Here is a 21,306-nt window from a genome sequence, read left to right on the forward strand (position 1 = left end):
ATTTACATGTGTAAATAGTTTTATTTTTCATTCCTAATTTTTCAAATAATTATGAAAAAACCACCTTTTCCAAATTTATATAGAAAATTTGGAAAACATCTTTTTATTATTTTCCTAGATTTCTAACTCTTACTTTGCATATAAGAGCATGGAATTCAGATATTTGACTCTAATTTGTGTGGATTATGTAGTGAGTTTCTTCCACATCCACACAAATCCAAATTCAAGCCCCAAAATCCATGATCCTAAATAATATCTTATATAATTTTTGGAAAATTGGAGAACATGTTGTCTTTTTTGTAATTATTCTGAAATCTAGAAATAAAATCTGAACTGTTTTGCACATTCAAAAAAATTCTTTATTTTCTACCCTTTTAATAGAATCTTAAAAAATTTAAAAATAAGCTAAAATTTTTATAATTCTTTGGAAAACTAAAAAATGGAAAATGTTTTCCACACAAACCCTTAGTTTTCCAAATCAAAGAGTAAAGGGCAAGAGGAGTAACGGTAGGTTCAAGAATCTAATTAGGAAAAAAAAAAAAAGATTTGCAAAAAGTTCCCCGGAAGAATCTAAGCTCCAAACTCTTTTATCGCTCCCCAAATGAACATGAAAAGAATCAAGCACAGCAATCAAGGGGGCCAACTCATTAATTTTTCTTCTTAAGGTTCCTCACAAAATGGGAATCCCAAGAATGTCCATCATTTTGAAAAAGGAGGGAAGCAAACATAATGGTTTCATAAGAGTAGATAAACAATAAGAATACGCAGAAGCCAAAGGCACCTCCCCCACCCAAAAACCCTCCCAAAACCAAATTCTCTCCCCCATTACCAACTTTATACCAGACACTAGGAAAGAAGTAGTTATAAATCTCACATACAAATTTCCAAGGACTCAAATAAGTGATTTCCCACTTTAGCATCACATCCATTTTGTATAAGTTGAGATTTACTACAAATTACCTTACACGCAAAGGAAGTGCCATAACCACTTCCTTGGAATATGTTTTTAATATCTAACATGCCCACTCATGTGCAACTCAACTGGGCTTGGAAGTTTTGATAAATAAAAGACTTATTATTCCATCTTGAGATGAAATTAACGCAGGAATCAGACCCCTCTCATGTACACTGCTGCTAGAGCTTTCCAGCTCTGAATGTGCTGCCAGTAACTCATGCACTATCCAACATCCTGTCCTAGGCAATCCCATGTCACATATGAAGAAGAAAACAGATTGAACTTGAAAAGGTGCAGAAACACAAAAGAACAGTGCACTATATAAGACATAATAAGGGGAAGGGCAATACTAAACCTAAAATATCTAACTAGAGATCTGACACCATGTTAAAATCACAAATTATCCAACTTGATTTTATGAAAATTCAGACTGGGGCAATAAAACATTCTTGGGGTGGTGGGGAGGGCAGGGGTGGTGGCCAGTGCAAATTACCCTCACAGACAGGCTTTACCTGTTGTATGGGGTATGTTGGTCATGATCCAACTCACACACACACACACAGATGTGGGTGTGTTTGTGTGTATTGAATCATGACCAAAAATACCTTTAATAAAAGTAAACCCAAGCCTGCCATCACTTAACAAAATCAGTGACCATATATCAGTATATGATATATCAATGAAAGTCTTCAAAAATTTCATGGATCTCACTAAGACATTTATACTATAGAGATATCAATAAAACAACAAATAAAAATCAAAACCATATTCAAGGTGATATTCTGAATTTTTTTTTTCCCCACTCTAATTTTAATGTTCGGAAATTATAACATTTATAACCCAATGACCAAAAATTGTAATAGATAAAGATTTGCACACAGACTGAAGCAAGGGGGAAAAACAAACAAATACCTGTAAGCTGGCCGTTAATGAATACTCGCACAACATCACGCATGCTACCAATCATAAGTGCAGGATTAACTTTGTTGTTCTCCCAAAACGAAATGTCATCATCAGAAACATATATTCTACATTCCATTTAAGTATGATGCAGAGGAATTAGTACGCATTACACACACATTATAAACTGTGTTTATTATTTAAATCAAAAGAAAAAAGGTAATTTCATTCAAGAAAAAAAATGACATGGAGTTGCAATAAAGAAAACTTCACCATTTTCAGTAGCATGCTCATAATCAATGGTGACTACAGAGGGAATGCGTTTTAATTCTAGTGGCTACATCAACCTTTAAGTATTTATGTTCTGTGAGATCATGACAAGTTGCCATTTTTTTTATTAACACAAGAAGAAATTCCATTCAAAAATTAAGAATATACAAAGTGGAGAATAAGAGATCCTCCTAGAAATAATCTAGAACAAACCAGAAAGTCAAAAAAAAAAAAATAGAACATGAAAGAAAAATGTAACACAAAAATTCACGCCAGCAAAGCGAAGTCAATCCCATTGAATATCCAAGAAGCTCACTCCTTTAGGGCCTGTTTGGCATCATTTATGCTTTCTACTATCAGTTTTCATTTTTGTGCACTAAAGAAATAGATTATGAAAGCATGTTTGTTTCTCGTCTGCTTTCCGTTTCTGCTGTCAGTTTTCACTTGTTTGCGAAAAAACTGAAAACATGATTTTATGGTTTTCAGTTTTTCCACAACCTACTGCTAGAATATTTTGGTGCCCAAAATTATACTTTTTCCGATTAAATCATTTATTTTATACATATGTTTTAATTGAACTTAAAATTAAACAATCACATGAATTAAAAATATAATTAAAATTAAAATGTCCATAAAATTTGAAAAAAAAAACCATATAAGAAATATCTTTTACTATTTTTCAATATTACGCGCAATAAGATTGCTCCTATAAAGTGAATTTTGAAATATAATAATTAAACTACGATAATTATAATAATTTATATTTTTATTAAAGTATTTTTAATTTGAATTATTTTGTACTTTTCATATTTTAATCATATTTTTATATACTTTGTTTCAAGGACAAAAATGAGCTTTTTCTTAATCAAGTTCTTAATTTGTTTTGACTTTAGAAATATTAACCAAACAATTAGCTAGCTTTCTGTTTCTAGGTTCATTTCTGGTTTTAGTTTTTGTTTTCTGGTTCGTGTTTTCATAATCTTTGACAGTAAGATCAAATGACCCCTAAAAGCACTCATAGCAAACACACCAAATGATGCCAGGTAATGAATCTTCTCCCAAAAAGATTCAATTTCTTCCCAAAAAATACCACAATATGTTCCAATCACAAACCCCACAGCGCTGCAAAATAAGTGCATTTTCATAATGCTGCCCGGTCCTTTCTCGTTCCACAACCAACATAGTAAAATTACCAAGAAGTCCACTGTCTCTGGGCAAACCCAACTTTCTCCCATTAAATCAAAAAACTTATTCCACACTCTCCAACAAAATCACAAATTCTCAATGTAGAAATGATTGAGATTTGTTTCTATACTGTTATGGCAAAGAACGCAAAAATTTGGAAAAAGCACTTTCAACGGTCTCCTTATCTTTAACAAATTATTGGTATTGACTCTATTAAGTACAACCAAGAGGACAAAAGTCTTGATTTTGGGGGAAATTTTGGCTTTCCATATAGTTTTATAGAACCGCAAAGAATTTGAGCAGGTCAAGGATTCAGAGAAGGATTTGCATGAATATGCCCCCCCAAGGATGCAAAGACAACAACCACTCCCAAAGAAATATGACAGTTCTTCAACAAAATCAACAAAGAAGAAAGCTCATCCATCTCCCTACCATTGAGAGATCTCTGAAAATGAAAATCCCAAGAAGGCAAAGGACAATCCAAAATCAAAAACAAAAGAAGAAATAACGCTATCCCGCCCTAAGCTCAAACAATAAAAAGAAGAGGACAAAACAACATTCCCAACCAAAGATCCTTCCAAAAACAAATACAGGAACCCCCTCCCAACACATACTTAAAATGGGGAATGAAGAGAGGATAAATCTGTGAGATAGATCTCCATGGATTTTCTAAAGAACGCCTAGATCCTAAATCGGTGTCCCACCCATTCTCATTAGCCGAAGCTTATTTTTTATGACTATGCCAAAGGGAAGAATCCCCTAAAGGGAACCACCAAAGCCATTTAGCTAGGAGAATTGTGTTTTTAGACACCAAATTTCCTAGAGGCCCAACCCAGCCTCTAATTTTGATCAATGCACGTCACAATTCACCAAATGGTCCCTATTACCCCCAATCCAAAACCAAAGAAAGTCACTCATAATTTTCTCAATCTTACTATAAATTCCCATAGAAATGTTAAAAATAGACAGATAATACAATGGGACACTAGCAAGGCAAGCCTAAATAAGAGTAATTCTACCCCCATGAGGAAAAAATGCTTGGGCACCATTGCCACAACTAGATCCCAAAAGTTCATTGACTGAAGATTTCCCCCAAAAGGGACCCCTAGATAAGAAATTGCCAATCCAAAGTACCACAACCCGCTACTGAGGTCAACTCCCTAACTCGTTTAGACATGTTAATAGCAGCAAGACCACTCTTCCCTATGTTAATTTCAAGGCTAGAAACCATCTCAAAAATAAAGAGAGGATATCCTAAAGGAAGAACTATGGTCATCTAAAAAGAATATGGTATCATCAAAAAATTGAAGATATGAACCACCACTCCCTCTTCCCTGCATCCAAACCTTTTACCAAATCCTTGTCTTTTGCCCTCTCAACCATCCTACTCAAAACATTAGCCACTAAAACAAACAATAAATGGGAGAGTGGATCACATTGTCCAATGCCCCTCAAGGCACTAAACCAAGACTTAGGTTCACTTTCACTATAACCGAAAAGAACACATTAGACAAAGAACCCCTCATCCAACGATGCCTTCTCTCCCCAAACCCCTTTCTCACAAAAATCTTAACAAATAAATTCCAACTTACAATGCCATAACTTTCTCAAAATCCAATTGAAAAATGAGGCCCTTCTTTTTTCTCCTCCAAAGTCCTCTACTACCTCATTACCAATCAAAATGGCATCCACTATCCCTCTAATCCCAAGAAATTTGAGCCTGTTAGAGGATATTTTTGTCTTTTAGTATTATTATTAAGATTGTAAGTATGTTAATTAGTGAGTTAGTAAGGGGATTATTGTCATTACAATGTATTTGAATTGTATTATAAATAGAGGGAGAGACCTATCTTCAAGTTAGGTCATTCATTTAATCAAAATCTCAACATGGTATCAGAGCGTGATCCAACCTAAAACCCTATCATACTCGGTCACCACTAGAAAACATCTTCCCGTCGCTGCCCTTCTCAAATCCACCTCCACCCTTCATTGTTCCACAAAACCAACCATATATCCAAAAACAAAACCCTCTGAAGCCTACCCCCACAAAACCCCATTACCGGAATGTGCCCCACGCGCTGCCACGTGCCAATAGTGCCAACCCCATGCGTCTACACATGAAAGTTTCCGGCTACCTTTTTTTTATTTTTTTTTTCTACTGCCATGTTCAGATTCCTTCTATAAACCACATTGTCAAGTTGTTGCGCATGTTTTTTGCTTAAAGATGCAACCTATTTTTATCATGCACTTGTGTGATCCGTTAGTTGTTGTTCGGTGCTCGTAAAGGCTTCTTTGTGAGTTTCTTGTAGCTGTCGCACTGCTATATCAATTAGTAAGTCGTTCACCTCGTCCATGGTTGTGTTGGTGCTTCACATTGTTTGTGATTGTCCCGATTAGTTTTGATTGTTTCTTCTTGTTTGACATTGGTGCAACAGCTAGTTTGTGAGCATTGGGATGGAACCTATGAATCCAAAAAACATGTTTCCTTCTTCGCTGCCACAAATAACAACTCAAAAGTTGGATGGAAAGAATTATGTTTCAATGGTGTAAGGCTATTCGAGTTTATTTAGCAAGATTAGGAAAATGTGACCACTTGCTCCAATATGATCCTTCTGATGAGAAGAGAAATGAAGTGTGGATTCAAGATGATGCCTTGATTGTTCCTTTTTGTGGAATTCGATGGAGCCGCACATTGCATGAATGTGCATGCATCTAGATACGTGCAAAGAGATTTGGAATTATGCCAATCTTCTATAGTTTAGTAACATTACACGTATGTATGATTCATCCCAAAAGCATTTTCAATCACAACAAGGAGATAGGAGCTTGTAGATTATTCTAGAGAGATAAGACATATTCATGAGGAGCTTAATGTCCCGCAACCTATAACCACTGACATTCGTAAGATGCAGAAGCAGAGAGAGTAGATCATAGTTCTTCAGGTTCTAGGTGGCTTGAGACCCAAGTTTGAGGTAGTTCAGTCCCAGATACTTAATAGAGCAAAGTTGCCATCATTTGCCGATGTTTATTCTCTTGTCCTTCATGCTTCCCTTAGCACACATTCTCCTACTCTTGCATTTGGCTCTAAGAGGACAGCCTTTGCCACACAAGGTTGACTACAATTCTCTACCAAACAACCAAAAAAATTATCGAGGTGGTTCAAGCAATCGTGGTGGTAGAGATAAATGAGGTAGAGGCGCCCCTCACAAGTGCACTCATTGTGGATAAGGTAATCATACTATTGAGCAATGTTGGGATCTCCCCGGTGGACCTTCGCATGTTGCCAATGCATTCACCACCAACTTCACACCTTTGGGGGCAGCCAATGCAGCCACCGTTGACTCCACACCTTTGGGGCCGAGTGGGGGGCAACACATTATATCCATGTCAAAGGAAGAGTATTCCAAGTTTCAGCAGCATCAAGGGTCACAACAAGCTTCTTTTCCCATTGCATCTCTTGTCCAAATAAGTGATCCCATAGCATGCCTGTCATCCAGTACTTCTCGTCCTACTCCTTAGGTTATAGACTCCATTTCCACTAATTATACCATAGGTATACCTAATTTCTTCTCTACTCTTTAGTATCCTACAAATTTACCTTGTGTTACCCTTAATGATCGGTCCACCACTACCATCAAGGGAAATGGGACTGTAAATCCCACTTCTTCTATTTCTCTCCCTTCAGTTTTGTATATTGCCAAGTTTCCTCTCAAATTTTTGTCCGTTATCAAGATTACTAAAGCCAAATTGTTCAATAACATTCTTCCCTAATTCTATGGTTATTCAAGATTTGAAGATGAGGAAGATGATTGGCAAAGGGCATGAAGCTACTGGACTTTATCACTTTGAGCCGCTATCTTCTTCTACCGCCAGCAGTACTGCTGCCACACCTCTCCAAATTCATTGTCGCCTTAGTCATCCTTCACTAGAAAAGCAAAAACGTCTTGTTCTTTATTTGAGTCTTGTGTCTAGTCTTGATTGTGAGTCTTGTTAGTTAAGAAAGCACCATCGTGTCCCTTTTGCTTCCCGAGTCAATAAACGAGCTGCAAGCGTTTTCATGTTAGTCCATTATGATGTTTGGGGTCCTAGTAGAGTTATGTCCAAATTGGGTTTTCGGTACTATGTAACCTTTGTGGATGATTATTCAAGAATGGCTTGGCTATAATTAATAAAAGATCATTCTATGTTATTTTACATATTTTGAGCCTTTTGTTGTAAAATAAAGACTCAATTTGGTTTGCTAGTTTGAATACTTCGAAGTGATAATGCCAAAGAGTATTCCAATTCACAATTCACTACTTATATAACTCAGTTTGGTATCATCCATCAATTATCCTGTGCCCACACTCCTTAACAAAATGAGATTGTGGAGAGGAAAAATAAACATATCCTTGAAATCACTCGCACCTTACCTTACCAAATGCATGTACCTAAAGTGTTTTACAGTGATGTTGTACTTACTACTTGCTATCTGATCAATAGGATTTCATCCTTTGTTCTTAGTGGTAAAATTCCTTACTCCATTCTCTTTCCTAATTCACCTTTATTCTCTCTCTCCCTCATATATTTGGGTGTGTATCCATTGTTCATCAAATTAACTCCAGCCGTAGATAAGTTGGATCCTCGTGCTATAAAATGTGTCTTTCTGGGCTACTTAAAAGTGATATCGTTGTTATAGCCTTGCGCTACATCTCTTCTTTGTTTCTGCAAATGTTACACACCTTACTACACCCAGTGCCTGAGTGCTTCTTAGCTCAATGAGTTTCTTCCTCTACCTAATCTTCAAGATTCTAGTTTGCTGTCCTTGCCCAATCAACCATTTGAGTCTCCATGTAGTTCAAGTCCTTCTCATCATCTCGATTGTCCTAATTTGTAGAAGTATTCACGATGGCAACTCCAAGGAAGAGCGTTCCCTCTAGCTTCTACTACCACGCTTTTGGTTTCCTCATCTGATGATCATAGTTCCCATGATGTTGATCCACCCATTGCTGTTTGGAAAGGCAAACACACATGTACCCAACATCCCATTTCCAACTATGTTTGTTATGACTTTTTATCACCCTCCTATTATTGTTTTGTTATTGCTCTATCATCTACTGCCCTTCCTAAATCTATTTCGGAACGCTTAGCCCACTATAGGTGGAGGAATGCTATGGTTGAAGAGATGAATGTTTTATAGGACAATGGCACTTGAGACATGGTATCTCTTCCTCTTGACAAGTTTGTTGTGGGTTGTCACAGGTATACTCTATGAAAGTCAATCTTGATGGTTCTGTGGCTCGTCTAAAGGCCCGTCTTGTTGCTAAGGGGTATACTTAGGTGTATGGTTTGGATTACTCTGATACTTTCTACGGTTGCCAAACTTACATCGGTATGTTTGTTCATCTCCTTGACTCCAGTTGTCATTGGTCTCTGCATCAATTAGATGTGAAGAATGCCTTCTTGCACAGTGATCTTGAGGAGGAGGTCTATATGGAGTAACCATCTCGGTTTGTTGCTCAAGGGGAGTGAGGCTTAGTGTGTCAACTCAAGAAGGCACTACATTGTTTAAAACAGTCTCCAAGAGCATGGTTTGGTTGTTTCAGTGTTGTAGTAATTGAGTTTAATGGTGTGCAGTGAACCATTCTACATTTTATCGTCATACTTCATTGGGTAGGATCCTTCTTGTTGTGTATATGGATGATATACAAGTGATGATGATAAAGGTATTCAGAGTCTCAAATATTTTCTACACACTAAGTTTTAAACCAAAAAATTTGGGACTGTTGGAATACTTCTTCGGTATAGAAGTGTCTAGATCTCGTATGGGGGCTATTTTGTAAGAGAGGAAGTATGTTCTTGATTTGTTGGATGAAACTGGATTGCTAGGATCGAAACTAGTTGATACACCCATGGATCCTACCATCAAGTTAGTGTTAGATATAGGTGATTTGTTGCCTAATCCTAGATGACATTGGAGACTCGTTGGAACTACCTCATTGTCATTCAGTTGGACATACCTTTTGCAATGAGGGTTGTGAGTCAATTTCTAGATTCTCCAAGGACAAGTCATTGGGACGCAGCAATTCGCATCTTGAGATATCTTAAAGGTGCACCTGGGGTAGGTCTTTTATATCATGATCAGGTCACACTTATATTCATGGATATACAGATGCAGACTAAGTAGGGTCATCTTCCAACCAAAGATCCACATAGAGCTATGGCACACACTACTTGTGAACTTGTCTGGTTGAAGAACACGTTGGAAGAATTGGGTTTTTCACATTCTCAACCTATGAAGTTGATGTGTGATAATCAAGTTGCTCTTTATATTGCCTCCAACCTAGTCTTTCATGAGCGAACGAAACAAGTTGAAGTTGATTGCCATTTTGTTCGAGAGAAACTTGTGCAGAAGCTCATTACTACCATTTACATGAAGTTTGATATGCAGCTTGCGGATTTGTTTACCAAAACTTTGAGGGGGTGCTCATGTTAAATTTATTTGTAACAAGTTAGGAGCATATGATATTTATGCTCCAACTTGAGGGGGAGTGTTAAAGGTTATTTATGTCTTTTAGTATTATTATTAAGCTTGTTAGTATGTTAATTAGTGAGAGTTAATAAGGCTATTATTGCCATTAGAATGTATTTGATTTGTATTATAAATAGAGGGAGAGACCTATCTTCAAGTGAGGTTATTCATTTAATCAAAATCTCTACAGAGCCTTAGAAACCGTCTTACCAAGCACCACATTCAACCTAGTCACTAGTACCTTAGTGATAATCTTATACATGCTAGATAGTAAACTAATAGATATGTAGTCTACAATCTTGATAGACCTACTCTTTGTTGGCACCAAAGTAATGAAAGTGGAATTCATACTCTTACTCAGCATCTCATTCCCATAAAATTCATTAAATACCTTAAGCAGGTCCCCCTTAATCACTTTCTAGCAATCTTGAAATCCAGCCCCAGAGCCCTAACCCCCCCCCCCCCCCAAAAAACCCGGGGGGTGGGGCACTTCCTGCTCCTCAAAAGGTCCTTCCGACTAAGACAATATGATCCTTCTAGAAATGCGACTCCATTCTAACCCTTAGCTCATCGGTCTACAAGCATCCTCCTTAATATAAAGTTCTGTGCTTTTGAAGCCAGATTAGTCAAACTTGAAATTTAAAGCCTTGGATGCATGATAATCAAATTTCTATTCATCACTTTAAATCTTGTTTTTCATGAGAAGATAAAAGACAATGAAGTTGATTGTCACTTTCTTTGTGATAAACTATTGCAATTTATTAGGAGCACAGACCACCCACTTGAAGTAAGAATAAATTAGTTAGTATATTTACAAAGTTGTCAGCGGATTACTGAGCTAAGTTATCTTTTCTTCTTCAATGGCATCTTATGACACTTATTTTATACTCCTTTTAAAAATATTGAAAGAGAGAGAGAGAGAGAGATTAAGGAAGAATGGAGGACACGAAATCCTCAGGAAAAACTAAAACAATAAGAGAAAAAATAGAACAAAGGGAAAGGGAAAAAAAAAGTAACATGACCTAACTAAGCACTTTAATCCCTTGCCATCATAATTCATAGAACAGTGCAAATTAGCTAATTCCCACTGGCCTTTTTTCACTTTTTTGGCCCCACCATCCAAATGAACTTCATTTCCTCCAAGACCATACAAACATAACCCCATCTTATCCAAACGGTGCCACGCTGGTACATCCTTCCCATCACTTTCTCCATAGGGATAAGCAATATCTCTTCCCTTTTTTCCTCAAAAAGAGGAATCCACGCCAAGCCCTCCAACAGAGATGGAGGCATGTATGATAGCTCCTCAAGTAAATAAGATGATCAGACTTATAACCACGATGTTCTTGAACTTCGTCCAATAACAATCCTTTGTTCTCGCTGTTCCGAATTTCACCTAATAACAGACCTTCATCACAATCAAACTCACTAGATAGTAGAGACATCACTTTCATCCTCCAACATATCTCCTCATTGCATTTTCTCCTTAATATTAAAATCATTTTCTTTCGAATCCCTCTTTTGACCATTAATATCCACCTTCATCGCTGCCCAACAAAGATAAACCTTACTCTCCTTACACTTATCTTAGTTAATTCCCTTGTCTATAGTTTGTTGCCCCCCAACATCAATATTTATTTGAGCATCATCCCCACAAACTTTCTTAGCCTCTATCTACCTATCCCTATTGATATTGGGCAAAGGATGATCCTGAGCCACTTTCTCTTCATACCACTTTTATCACCGCTATAGAATTAAAAAAGTCACATGAATTCATCAATCTACTAAGTCGTTCCTAGCCTTTGCCACTTGCCTTATAATGCCTTTATATCCATTAGCTTGTCATGAAGATGAAACCACCTCCTCCTCCTATTTAAAGTCAACCTTTTAGAAAGATTTGCGCACCTGCAAATTTTGGCCCTACGTCTTCTTCATCTCATGATCCTAAATATTTGAGACATAATTGGCTGCAAATATTTTGGTGTTTTGTGCTCTGGACTAGCTCCAGAAAGCCCATTGTATACATCAAAGCCTTTTGTTTTTTAATACCCATGCTTTGCCAAATGCAAAGTAGTATTTATAATGCTTCGCTCAACCCATTTTAAACCCACATCATTTCCATTTAACTCATCAAGCCCACTTTTTGCAAGGCCCAGCACTTTCCTATGCATCTTCTTCACACAACCATTTTTAAAAACCCTAGCTGCTTTATAACAATCACCATCACCCTCAGACAAAATAAGGACCAACAGTAGATGATGATTGTCTAGGTGTCAAAATCTGCACTGCATACCCACCCAAAATTCCTAAACAAACCCTAGTCACCCATTTTATTTAGCCCTACCAGAAACAAAAATTGAAAATCTTTTACCCTTCCATCCCAAACGTAACTCCAAAAATTTTCCCATCTTTGAACAAATAGATAGCCAATATCTAACGCTTTCAACACTCATGCTTCAAAAACCACTTCCTAATCTTCCAATAACCGATGATATCCCCTCCAAAAACCATTTCACCATCAACAAAAACCCAAACCATCAATTTCAATTAGGAGTATGCTCAGGCATAAATAGAAACTCATTCTTTCCTACTCTATTCAAAGTGGTGTTAACACATATCTAGAGACAAAGCTTCTCCTACTCTAAAGTAGATTTTTGGTGTTGACTCTACTAAGGGCAACCATGAAACAAAAGGCTAAATCTTAGAAGGAGCTTTATAGTATCCCTAGCCCTGAAAATGAGGAAAAGACACATCAACCGTAACCATATAAAATAAAAAACAAAAATATTTGCACAAATAATCCCCTAATGAATCCAAAGTCCAAATTCTTGTGTCACTCCTGTTGGAGATAAAGCTTCCATCCATAACAATGAATAAAGATGCTCATTCCTCCAACTCTCTATCCTTCAAACCCCTCCTAAAATGAAAATCCCATGAAAAGGAATTCTTCTAAAAAAAATATAATAGGAAGAAATCAAAACATTGAAGAGAAAAAATACGATACAAATGAGGAAATGAACGATAGCTTACGCACTCAAACATCTTCCCGAAATGCCTTTATTCAAATGAAACTTTTTATGAGGAAGAAAGAAAGGGGAAAACTATGGTTTTTTTAATACACAAAAAATTTACTGTAAATAAGAAGAATGTACAGCAGAAAAGAAAAAGAAAGAAGAAAATAAAAAGGAGAAAATAGGGAAAATAAAAAAACCTCCCTTCACAACAAAAGAAACTAGTTACAAAGATCATAGCTTAAACCCAAAAACTAAAACTCAATGTAGTAGAGCCAACCAATCCCACTGCAGGTCTTCCAAAGAAACACAACAAAAAAAATTATTTTGCTGATACCCACAACTTCACAAGATAAACCACTCTACTGCAAAGCAAGTTGTAAGTAGTAGACACAACTTTGAAAGATCTAGCATTCCTCTGCAACCAAACACACCAAATAATGGCTATAACAGTGCATCATCCTAAACCTTTCTTATCGTTTTCTTCACCAAAACCCCTAAACATGATGATACAAAACATCTTCAATGTGGAGGGACAAACCCAATTTTCACCAAATGTACCAAATCATTTATTTCAAATAGCCACCCTGAAATGGCAATGAAGAAAAAGATGTGCTAACCATTCTTCAAACAAAGGACACAAACACTAGGTGACAGAGCTTTATTAGGTTTTCTCTTCTGAATTAAACCATTGGTGTTGATTCTTTCAAGTATAGCAGTCCAAATAAAAGCATTTAATTTTTGGGAGAGCTTTATATTTCCAAATTAAAGGATACAAAGCAAAAGTATCTGTAGTAAAGTCACAAGCCAAGTAGAAGAAAAAAGATTTACAAGACAATTCCCCAGAAGGATCAAAGCTCCAAACCCATTTATCATTCCCCAATTGAACATGAAAAGGTAAAAGTGTGAAATGAATGTCCAAAATTTCTATGAGGAACTTCTAAATCCCATATTTGCATCCCGCCCATTCTCTTGTAATCCCAATTTATTCTTTTTTGTGTGAAAGGAACTTTACCTTAATGGAAAAGCACCACAACCATTTTAGCCCAACAGGGCAGTGCTTTTACACACCAAATTACCCGGACCCAACCCCGCCTCCTCTAACCTAAACAGTAAACACCACCTCCTACTGAACTAATGAGGCACTTTGGAAAATACTACAACAGATGATTATGATAATTTAGAAACAAAATAAAAGACCACAAATTTAGCTGTTACTTTTTTTCCCAGTTCTTCAGTTAAACTCCCCATTTCAGCCGCTATCCCCAAAAATTTGGCTGAAATTAGAATTTTAACCTTCATTTTTTGTTCCAAGCCCTACCAAAATTTGAAATTTGACCATAATTTTAGTGAAATTAGAGAATTTTAAGACATTATGACTTGTGAGATACTGCTAAAAGGGCAATTTCTGATAAAACTCTGCAAAAAAAAAAAAATACAATTGAGAGGAAGGGATATTTGAAAAGATTCCATTTACTTCAAATGATTCACCCTATAGAGATATGTTCACATTAGTTTAAAAAGAAATAATCAACGACTGTGATGCCCATTATGGTGAAAATAGTTCACTGGAAGTTAAGAAACCCTTATGTCCTTTCATTAGACATTTTTAATTTGTAATACTAATTAATTTTGGCAGAAGAAAATAAGTAATTAACATTAGAGCGGAAGTAAATATGTGTTTTAAATTGAACATTCATGGTGGCATCCCAACCATTCTGCAATCACACTAACACTCCTGTTTCAAAACCTACATTGCTACCCCTTCTCAAGGAGTTCCAATCAACGACCTTAATGAAATAAACAATATAAGTCTATGCCATAACTTTGTTGACAAAGTTATATAGAATAAACAGCATTATTTTATTGGTTTGAAATATAAAAAAATAGATAAATAAAGAACTTGAGCTCTCGATTATGGCCAAATGGCAGCAAACTAACACACATGTATTACGTATGTACATTAACATGTTGGCACAGAATGATGCCAAAATCCCAGAACTGGTCTTCGTAGTCTATGAATTCCATTAGCCTAATCAAGAAGCGTAAAGATCAGGCTATTTTGGAACTTCAAAGTATGCTAAACCTGAACATTCCAAGTTCAAGACATCGAACAATCTTACCACAGAGTTCATATTCCAACAGTGATGAAATGGATGTAATCCAACAGACTTTGGAGAATACTAAACAGAAGCAAGGGCAATTTTAGCAGCATTTGTGACTCAGTCCGTGCGTGGGAGGGAGGATAAAAGTCAAAGGACCACACATTCATGTAACTGAATTGTAGTGTCAAGTAGCACTTAATACAAGCACACCATGCCTACCTACCCAATGTTGGATAGAATAACATCCCCTGCTCATTTATTATTTCAGTTTCTAAAATAATTTGGTTAAAACTGACAAAGCACCATAATGTATAGATGTGTTCCTTAATGGCATATTAAGAAATGGAGTCTTAATTAACAAAGTACTAAACCTAAAATTGTGTTGGTGCTGTTTCCGAAATGAGAGTATCAGCGTTATTATGCAAACCTACGAGGTGTCGATGCAACTTACCCAAAGGGATAAAAAAAAATTCTGTTATTTAAGAGTCTGACCCTACTTTAGACAGCTGTGAGAATAAGAGAATGAAGTACCTAGTGAAATGCCATAGATAATCAGAATGGTCCTTCGTAACATTTAAATGCTCCAATATGCCATGAACCGTGAAATTGTTCTCACTCCATAGGTCAATTGGCTCTTTTACAGTCATCCACGTTCTAGAAATACAAGAACTTTCTTTCTGAATCTGTAGTTGTTGAGGTACATGAATATGGGGAAAAAGAGGCAAGACAGGTTCTACAGTTTTAATGGAAGTTTGTGCCCCAACCTGCTCCAAACATGAAAGAAAGAAGGAGACTTGAGCAATTTGCAAAGAATTAAAAGGCTTACACCATAAGTCGAAAAATGATCTCAAGCTCATTTACTTTGTATTCATTTCATTAAGTATGAAAATCTATTATTTACCTAATATGGCATGTTTTCAAGCAAAGGTAACAACAAAAGCATTGTACAACTAAATGCTCACAATTTATTTTAAAAAAATACTAGGAATAAAATGGCCTCAAAATATTAATATTTTTCAAGGCAAGGTTTTCAGCATGACATTGTAAATAGACAAAGGAAAGGAATACAGTGGAAGTTTTCAAAACAGAAGAGCGAAATAAGCACATTCAATATATATATAAATACATTTTGCTTCGCAAGGTTTAGTCAGATAAGCATATTCGGACGTGCATTAAATGATGTTGTGTATCACCCATTTTTAAAAAATTCTTAATTATGCAAAAGAAAAATAACTTTTTAAGGAAAATTTGCACAGATATAGTTCTTCTAAAGAGAGCCGAACACCCCCCCCCCCCCCAACCCCAAAGGCCATGTGCACAATAAATAATAAATTTCACACATCGTGCCAAAAAGGTTTATCAAGCAAGAAAAGCCAACCTTCAAACCTAAAGTAACCTTCAAACCTATTCTGCCATCCCTTCTCTGTAACTCATGTAGACCAAAAATTCAGAAGTAATAATAGAGATTCTCCATGAACAAGAAAAGCCAGCAAATTTAAAACCTTTAAAGTAATTCAAGTGCATCAAGCGCTGAAAAACAAGGAGAGAGTGAGGATCCACCTTCCAGTGTGCATTACTAATGCCCTCTTCAAAAGTAAATCTACAAGTTTAGAAAGGAGGATAACAACTGACAAAGAAAGCTGACTAATGTAAACTAAAGGATAAATAGTGAAGGATGGGACGTTCCCTTAATACACAACCTCCTCTATCACCTTGACCACCACTTAAAGTAGTAAACTCAGATCTCTTTGGTTGATTTACTAATAGGGGTCCAGTCTGTTCAGTCAAGGTTGCTCTACAAAGATGAGAGAAACAGGGGCCAAAGAAAGAAGTTTTGGGCTCCCAAGAATTTGGTCACAAATGGGCTCATATTCAGTTCTTGAGACCCCATAAGAAGCATACTGCATTAAACCCATCACAGCTTAATCATCTTCATGGCACCAAACTAAATAGGCTAAAATATAATTCATCAAAGGTCCTCCACATCTCAGATAGTCTTCTGGACTCTGTTCCTCCTGCTCAATGATTCCGTCTTAAATAAGGATTGGTATGCCCAATCCACACTTTGTTATCGGGTTATGCCTTCGAATATTCTTCATATCCCTTTTAATGTTTTATGGCATCTCAAGGCATGTATCATTTTCCATCTTTCATCTATACTCCATAACAAAATAATCTAGCAATTTATTGGAAGTTTCTCTTAATCTAATGTTTCAGATGTCTGTGACCAAATCTATTGGGAACATGCATTCTTAGTGACTGTTATCTCATTAATCAATGATGCTATTCTTACTGACTGTTATCTCACTAACTACCAACCTTTTTTAAATCTTCATAATCAGATTCATTATTTCCATATCAAGATCCTTGTTCCCACGGTTTGCATACATTTGTATACGTATTTATGTCCATTAGGACCCCTGTATAGATAAACTTGATCCTAAATCTCTCAAATTTGTGTTTTTGTGTGTTGTTACCCTCCTTGTCGCCAGCTTATTAGTAAAGATGTCACATTCTTTGGATCATCTCCTAACTTCTCCAATGAGTCATCCCATTTGTCCTCATTCGTTCCTCTTCCTTCCTTTCACATCTGAATCAAGCATACAGAACTTTCCACTCCTTCCATCACTGAAGGATACCAGCACCGGAAGACCCTTCAATCCACACCTCCACCACGAGCTAATACATCTGATGGTCCATCTCCATTTGAATATTCTAATGATTCTCCAGGTAATTAATATTTTTCCATCTAGTAATCATGTAGCTACTTATAGCTCTTCAGAGACGAATTAGGTCTTGTACTCACATCCCATTCAAAGATTTTTTTGGCTGTTAAATCATTAAATTTCTTGTATTGTCACTATCTCATATCATGGTTTTCTTGCTTAGCTTTCATCACTGCCTCTTCCAAATGCAGGATGCTATGTTTGATAAGGGCTAGAGGATATCAATGGATAAATAGATGCATACTCTTCATCACAATCATACATGGGAACTTGTACCTCTTCCTCATTGAAAGACAGTTGTTGGTTGATGATATTTTTATGCCATTAAATATTTGCCACATGGATCAGTTGAACCGATGGAAGCTAGACTTGTATTTACGAATTTACATTCAAATTTACAAAATTGATTACTTTATTATAGAAAAAAGAATAAATTCATTAAAAGAGAATAGGAGAGTACAAAGTGAATGAGAAATCCTCACTTTACAAAATAAAAGAAGTACTAAAACTACTACAAAATAAAGAAACCAAAAAACTAGGCTAAATGGGCCAACGCCCCCAACCAATTGCACTGAATACCATAGAAAGCCATATTACCAAGCCAACCAGAAGTGAACCACCACAATGAAGACAAAAACACAACTCTATTCCAGATAAGATCTAAAGAAGCAGACCATGGAAAATCCTATCATTCCTCTCCAACCATATAAACCTTTGAAATTGGTTGTCCTAACACATTTTTCTCCAGTTGCCAAGATCGTGTTTATATGAGTTCTCATTTCCTTGGCTCCTAATCAGAATTGGACCTCATCTAAGTTAAATGTTAAAAATGCTTTTCTTCATTGTGAATAACAGGAGAAAGTTTATCTGGAAACACCAAGGTTTGTTTCACAAAGAGAGTCCAATGGATATGTTCTACAAAATACTATATATGTTTTGAAGCTGTACTGGTTAACAATGTCAATTATTGTGCATTGGATATATTATAATGAGAATAGGATATCTAACTACTCCCTGGTACTTCAGTGATTCCTCAACATGGTATCATAGCAAAGACCCAAGACCTAAAACACTACATGGCTGCTGCTACCGACACCAAACTCTACCTCTCTCAGCCCCAGGCCTCAGGCAAGTCATCTGTACCCAAGGATACTGGAATGACTGTTAGTCTCACTTGAGAATCATCTGGCGTTGCTGCCAGTTTGATTTGACAATCTCCCATGTTCTTTCAAAAAATTGACACCAGAGTAACCCTCAAACCTTGTCAATCAGATGACCCATCAAAAGACTTTCTCCAACAAAACTGCCCCATGTGACCTCATACATTGGTAGGCTGGCAGCTTTGATACCGTGAGTCAAAAGATGAGGCTTCATTGATATCCTTATTTAGGCCTCAATCAGGTCTGTAATTGTTTAGCTCTCAATGTGAGCCATGCTGAAATGTCAGTTTATATGTTATCTTGTCTAAGAATTAAGATCTAGTCGGTGATGCACCTTGTTTGCTCAAGATTTTGTAAACTGAATACTGGTAAGAGCAGGGAGTCACAGTTATATGACTGCCTGCTAGTCTTTATGTCTCCTTGTCTGTTTTGGGTGGGTAGTTGGTGTGTTGTTGGTTTCATTATGTCTTCTTGCTGGTGACTGAGAATTGTTGGCATGTTGTTAGTCTTCTTGTTTTTTATTTTCAGTTTTTCCTCTGGGATGGAGTCTATGAGTCCCAAGAGTTTAGTTTCCTCTTCGCTACCACAAATCACAATAGAAACGAATGGTAGGAATAATTGGACTGGTTTAAGGCTATCGCAACTTATTTAACAAGCCCAGGCAAGTCTGAATATCTCTCTCTTGACGAGTGATGACGAGGAATGAAATATGGATAAGAAGATGTTTTAGTTGTCCCATTGCTATGGAATTCTTGGAATCCTAAATTGCTAGAATGTGTATGCACCTTGATAGTTTTAAGGAGATCTGAGATTACGCTAGGCTCTTATATTCTAGTAGCCCAAAGCATTTGTATGATCTGTCCTTACCTAATGTTTGGGAGCTTGGAGTTCGGACCCTCAATTTGGATCTGTGTGGACTCGAACAAAATGAAGTATAAAATTGTATTAAGTCCACATCAGCAATTATCCAAATCCAAGTTTTGAAATCAGTGCTCCACTGCTCCCAAACACAACTTTGGAGTTATTTCAAGTACAATAGGGGAACAAGAGTGTTCCTTAGTACTTTGAGCTGAAATGTGTTTATACTATGACAATCAGAACTTGGTTTTACCCTGCCCTACTAATGAGATTATACTGTGACTATCAGGCTGCTATTCATATAGCTTCCAATCTAGTCTTTCATGAATGCACTGAACCTATTGGTTGTGTTATCTTATGAATGAGCTATTAGTAAGGATAGAAATGTAATTTCCTACATACATCAATATGAATGCATTTGTGAGAGAAAAATCGTTGGTCTCTCTGGAGATGTAGAAATCAAAGTATTCAGTTCAAATTTTTACAGTAGAAGTTTATACATTGGCGCTACATACTGTGGTACATCTGTGCAAATAATAAGCCAAAAAATAAAAAAATAAAAAACCGAAACAGGTAAGTTATCTTCAAGGTTTATATATTACTTGTACTATCAAAGAAATATATTTAGACATTATTCTACAACTTAGATTGAGTTCCCTGTGACCAGAAAGAACTACAGGCTCTGCTTAAATACTCCTTAGTTCATACACCACATCAATTTCAACTACACAAAAAACCCATTGCCAAGGCCTCCCGCCAGAGAGGAAAGGTGCAAAGAAGGAGGGTGGCTAGCAGGTTAAGCACGGGTACATGTTGCAGTTTGACATAGTATCACACAGCTAAAAACCCAGACATGATGACAATTGTAATATAAGGATCCTTGATAAAGTTCTACACCAGGTTGATTAAAAACCCAGATGTGATGACAATTGATGACTATCCACAATAAGACAGTGAAGAATAAAACAAAATAATATTAGGCAGTGGCAATGCATAACAATAGAGAATTTATAACGGGCTATAAATCATCAACCTCGAGAAGAAAACAAAATTAACTCTACTCAGGTAATAACTTAAAAGCAAATAAAGATGGATACACTGATAAATTTATAGCTGTTCAAACAGGTGTGGCTCAAATGTGCAAATGCTATGACAGTAATCTCTCCTACACTTCTTGAAAAATCAAGTATCCTACATATGATACAGACAAACCTTTGCTGTATTGAAAGCTGTATTCCTGCAGTCAGGCAATATACTAACTGACCATGGTGGCAAAGTATATACTTGACCATGGAATGTCACCACGGCGGTTTCATTTTCATCAATATTTGCAAGAAATGCTGCGCATTTGCTTTCATTTACAGAGTAACTTGAATTAAAGCCTCTGGCCTGAACATCTTCACTATATACATGGGCCTGAAAGCAGTCACAAACAGTTCAAAATTAAAATGTAAGGTACAAGAAAATGAATACCAATTTGCAAAAGATGCTCTTGACTGAGCTCGTGGAACACATATAGCACTGCCAAACCACTTTTCAGATTGATAAATAAAATGAGGTTTTAAGACAGTGTAAGCCAGCCAACTTTTTTATCTATATGAGCAAGAGGAAGGACTTAAGAGAGA

General features: G+C 36.5%; 1 protein-coding gene across 1 annotated transcript in view; it reads right to left on the bottom strand.

The window, feature by feature from the left end:
* The window catches only part of LOC131151766 (beta-galactosidase 9), a 92,765-nt gene that overhangs the window by 30,179 nt on the left and 41,280 nt on the right, over positions 1–21,306 (bottom strand). Inside the window, exons 11-13 of the mRNA XM_058103167.1 lie at positions 20,894–21,097; positions 15,469–15,701; positions 1,868–1,983 (exon numbers count right to left, since the gene is read on the bottom strand). Coding sequence (XP_057959150.1) covers positions 1,868–1,983; positions 15,469–15,701; positions 20,894–21,097 — 553 coding nt within the window. The remainder of the gene's footprint in view (positions 1–1,867; positions 1,984–15,468; positions 15,702–20,893; positions 21,098–21,306) is intronic.

This window comes from Malania oleifera, chromosome 3 (genome assembly GCF_029873635.1).
Source record: "Malania oleifera isolate guangnan ecotype guangnan chromosome 3, ASM2987363v1, whole genome shotgun sequence".
Lineage (NCBI taxonomy): Eukaryota > Viridiplantae > Streptophyta > Magnoliopsida > Santalales > Ximeniaceae > Malania > Malania oleifera.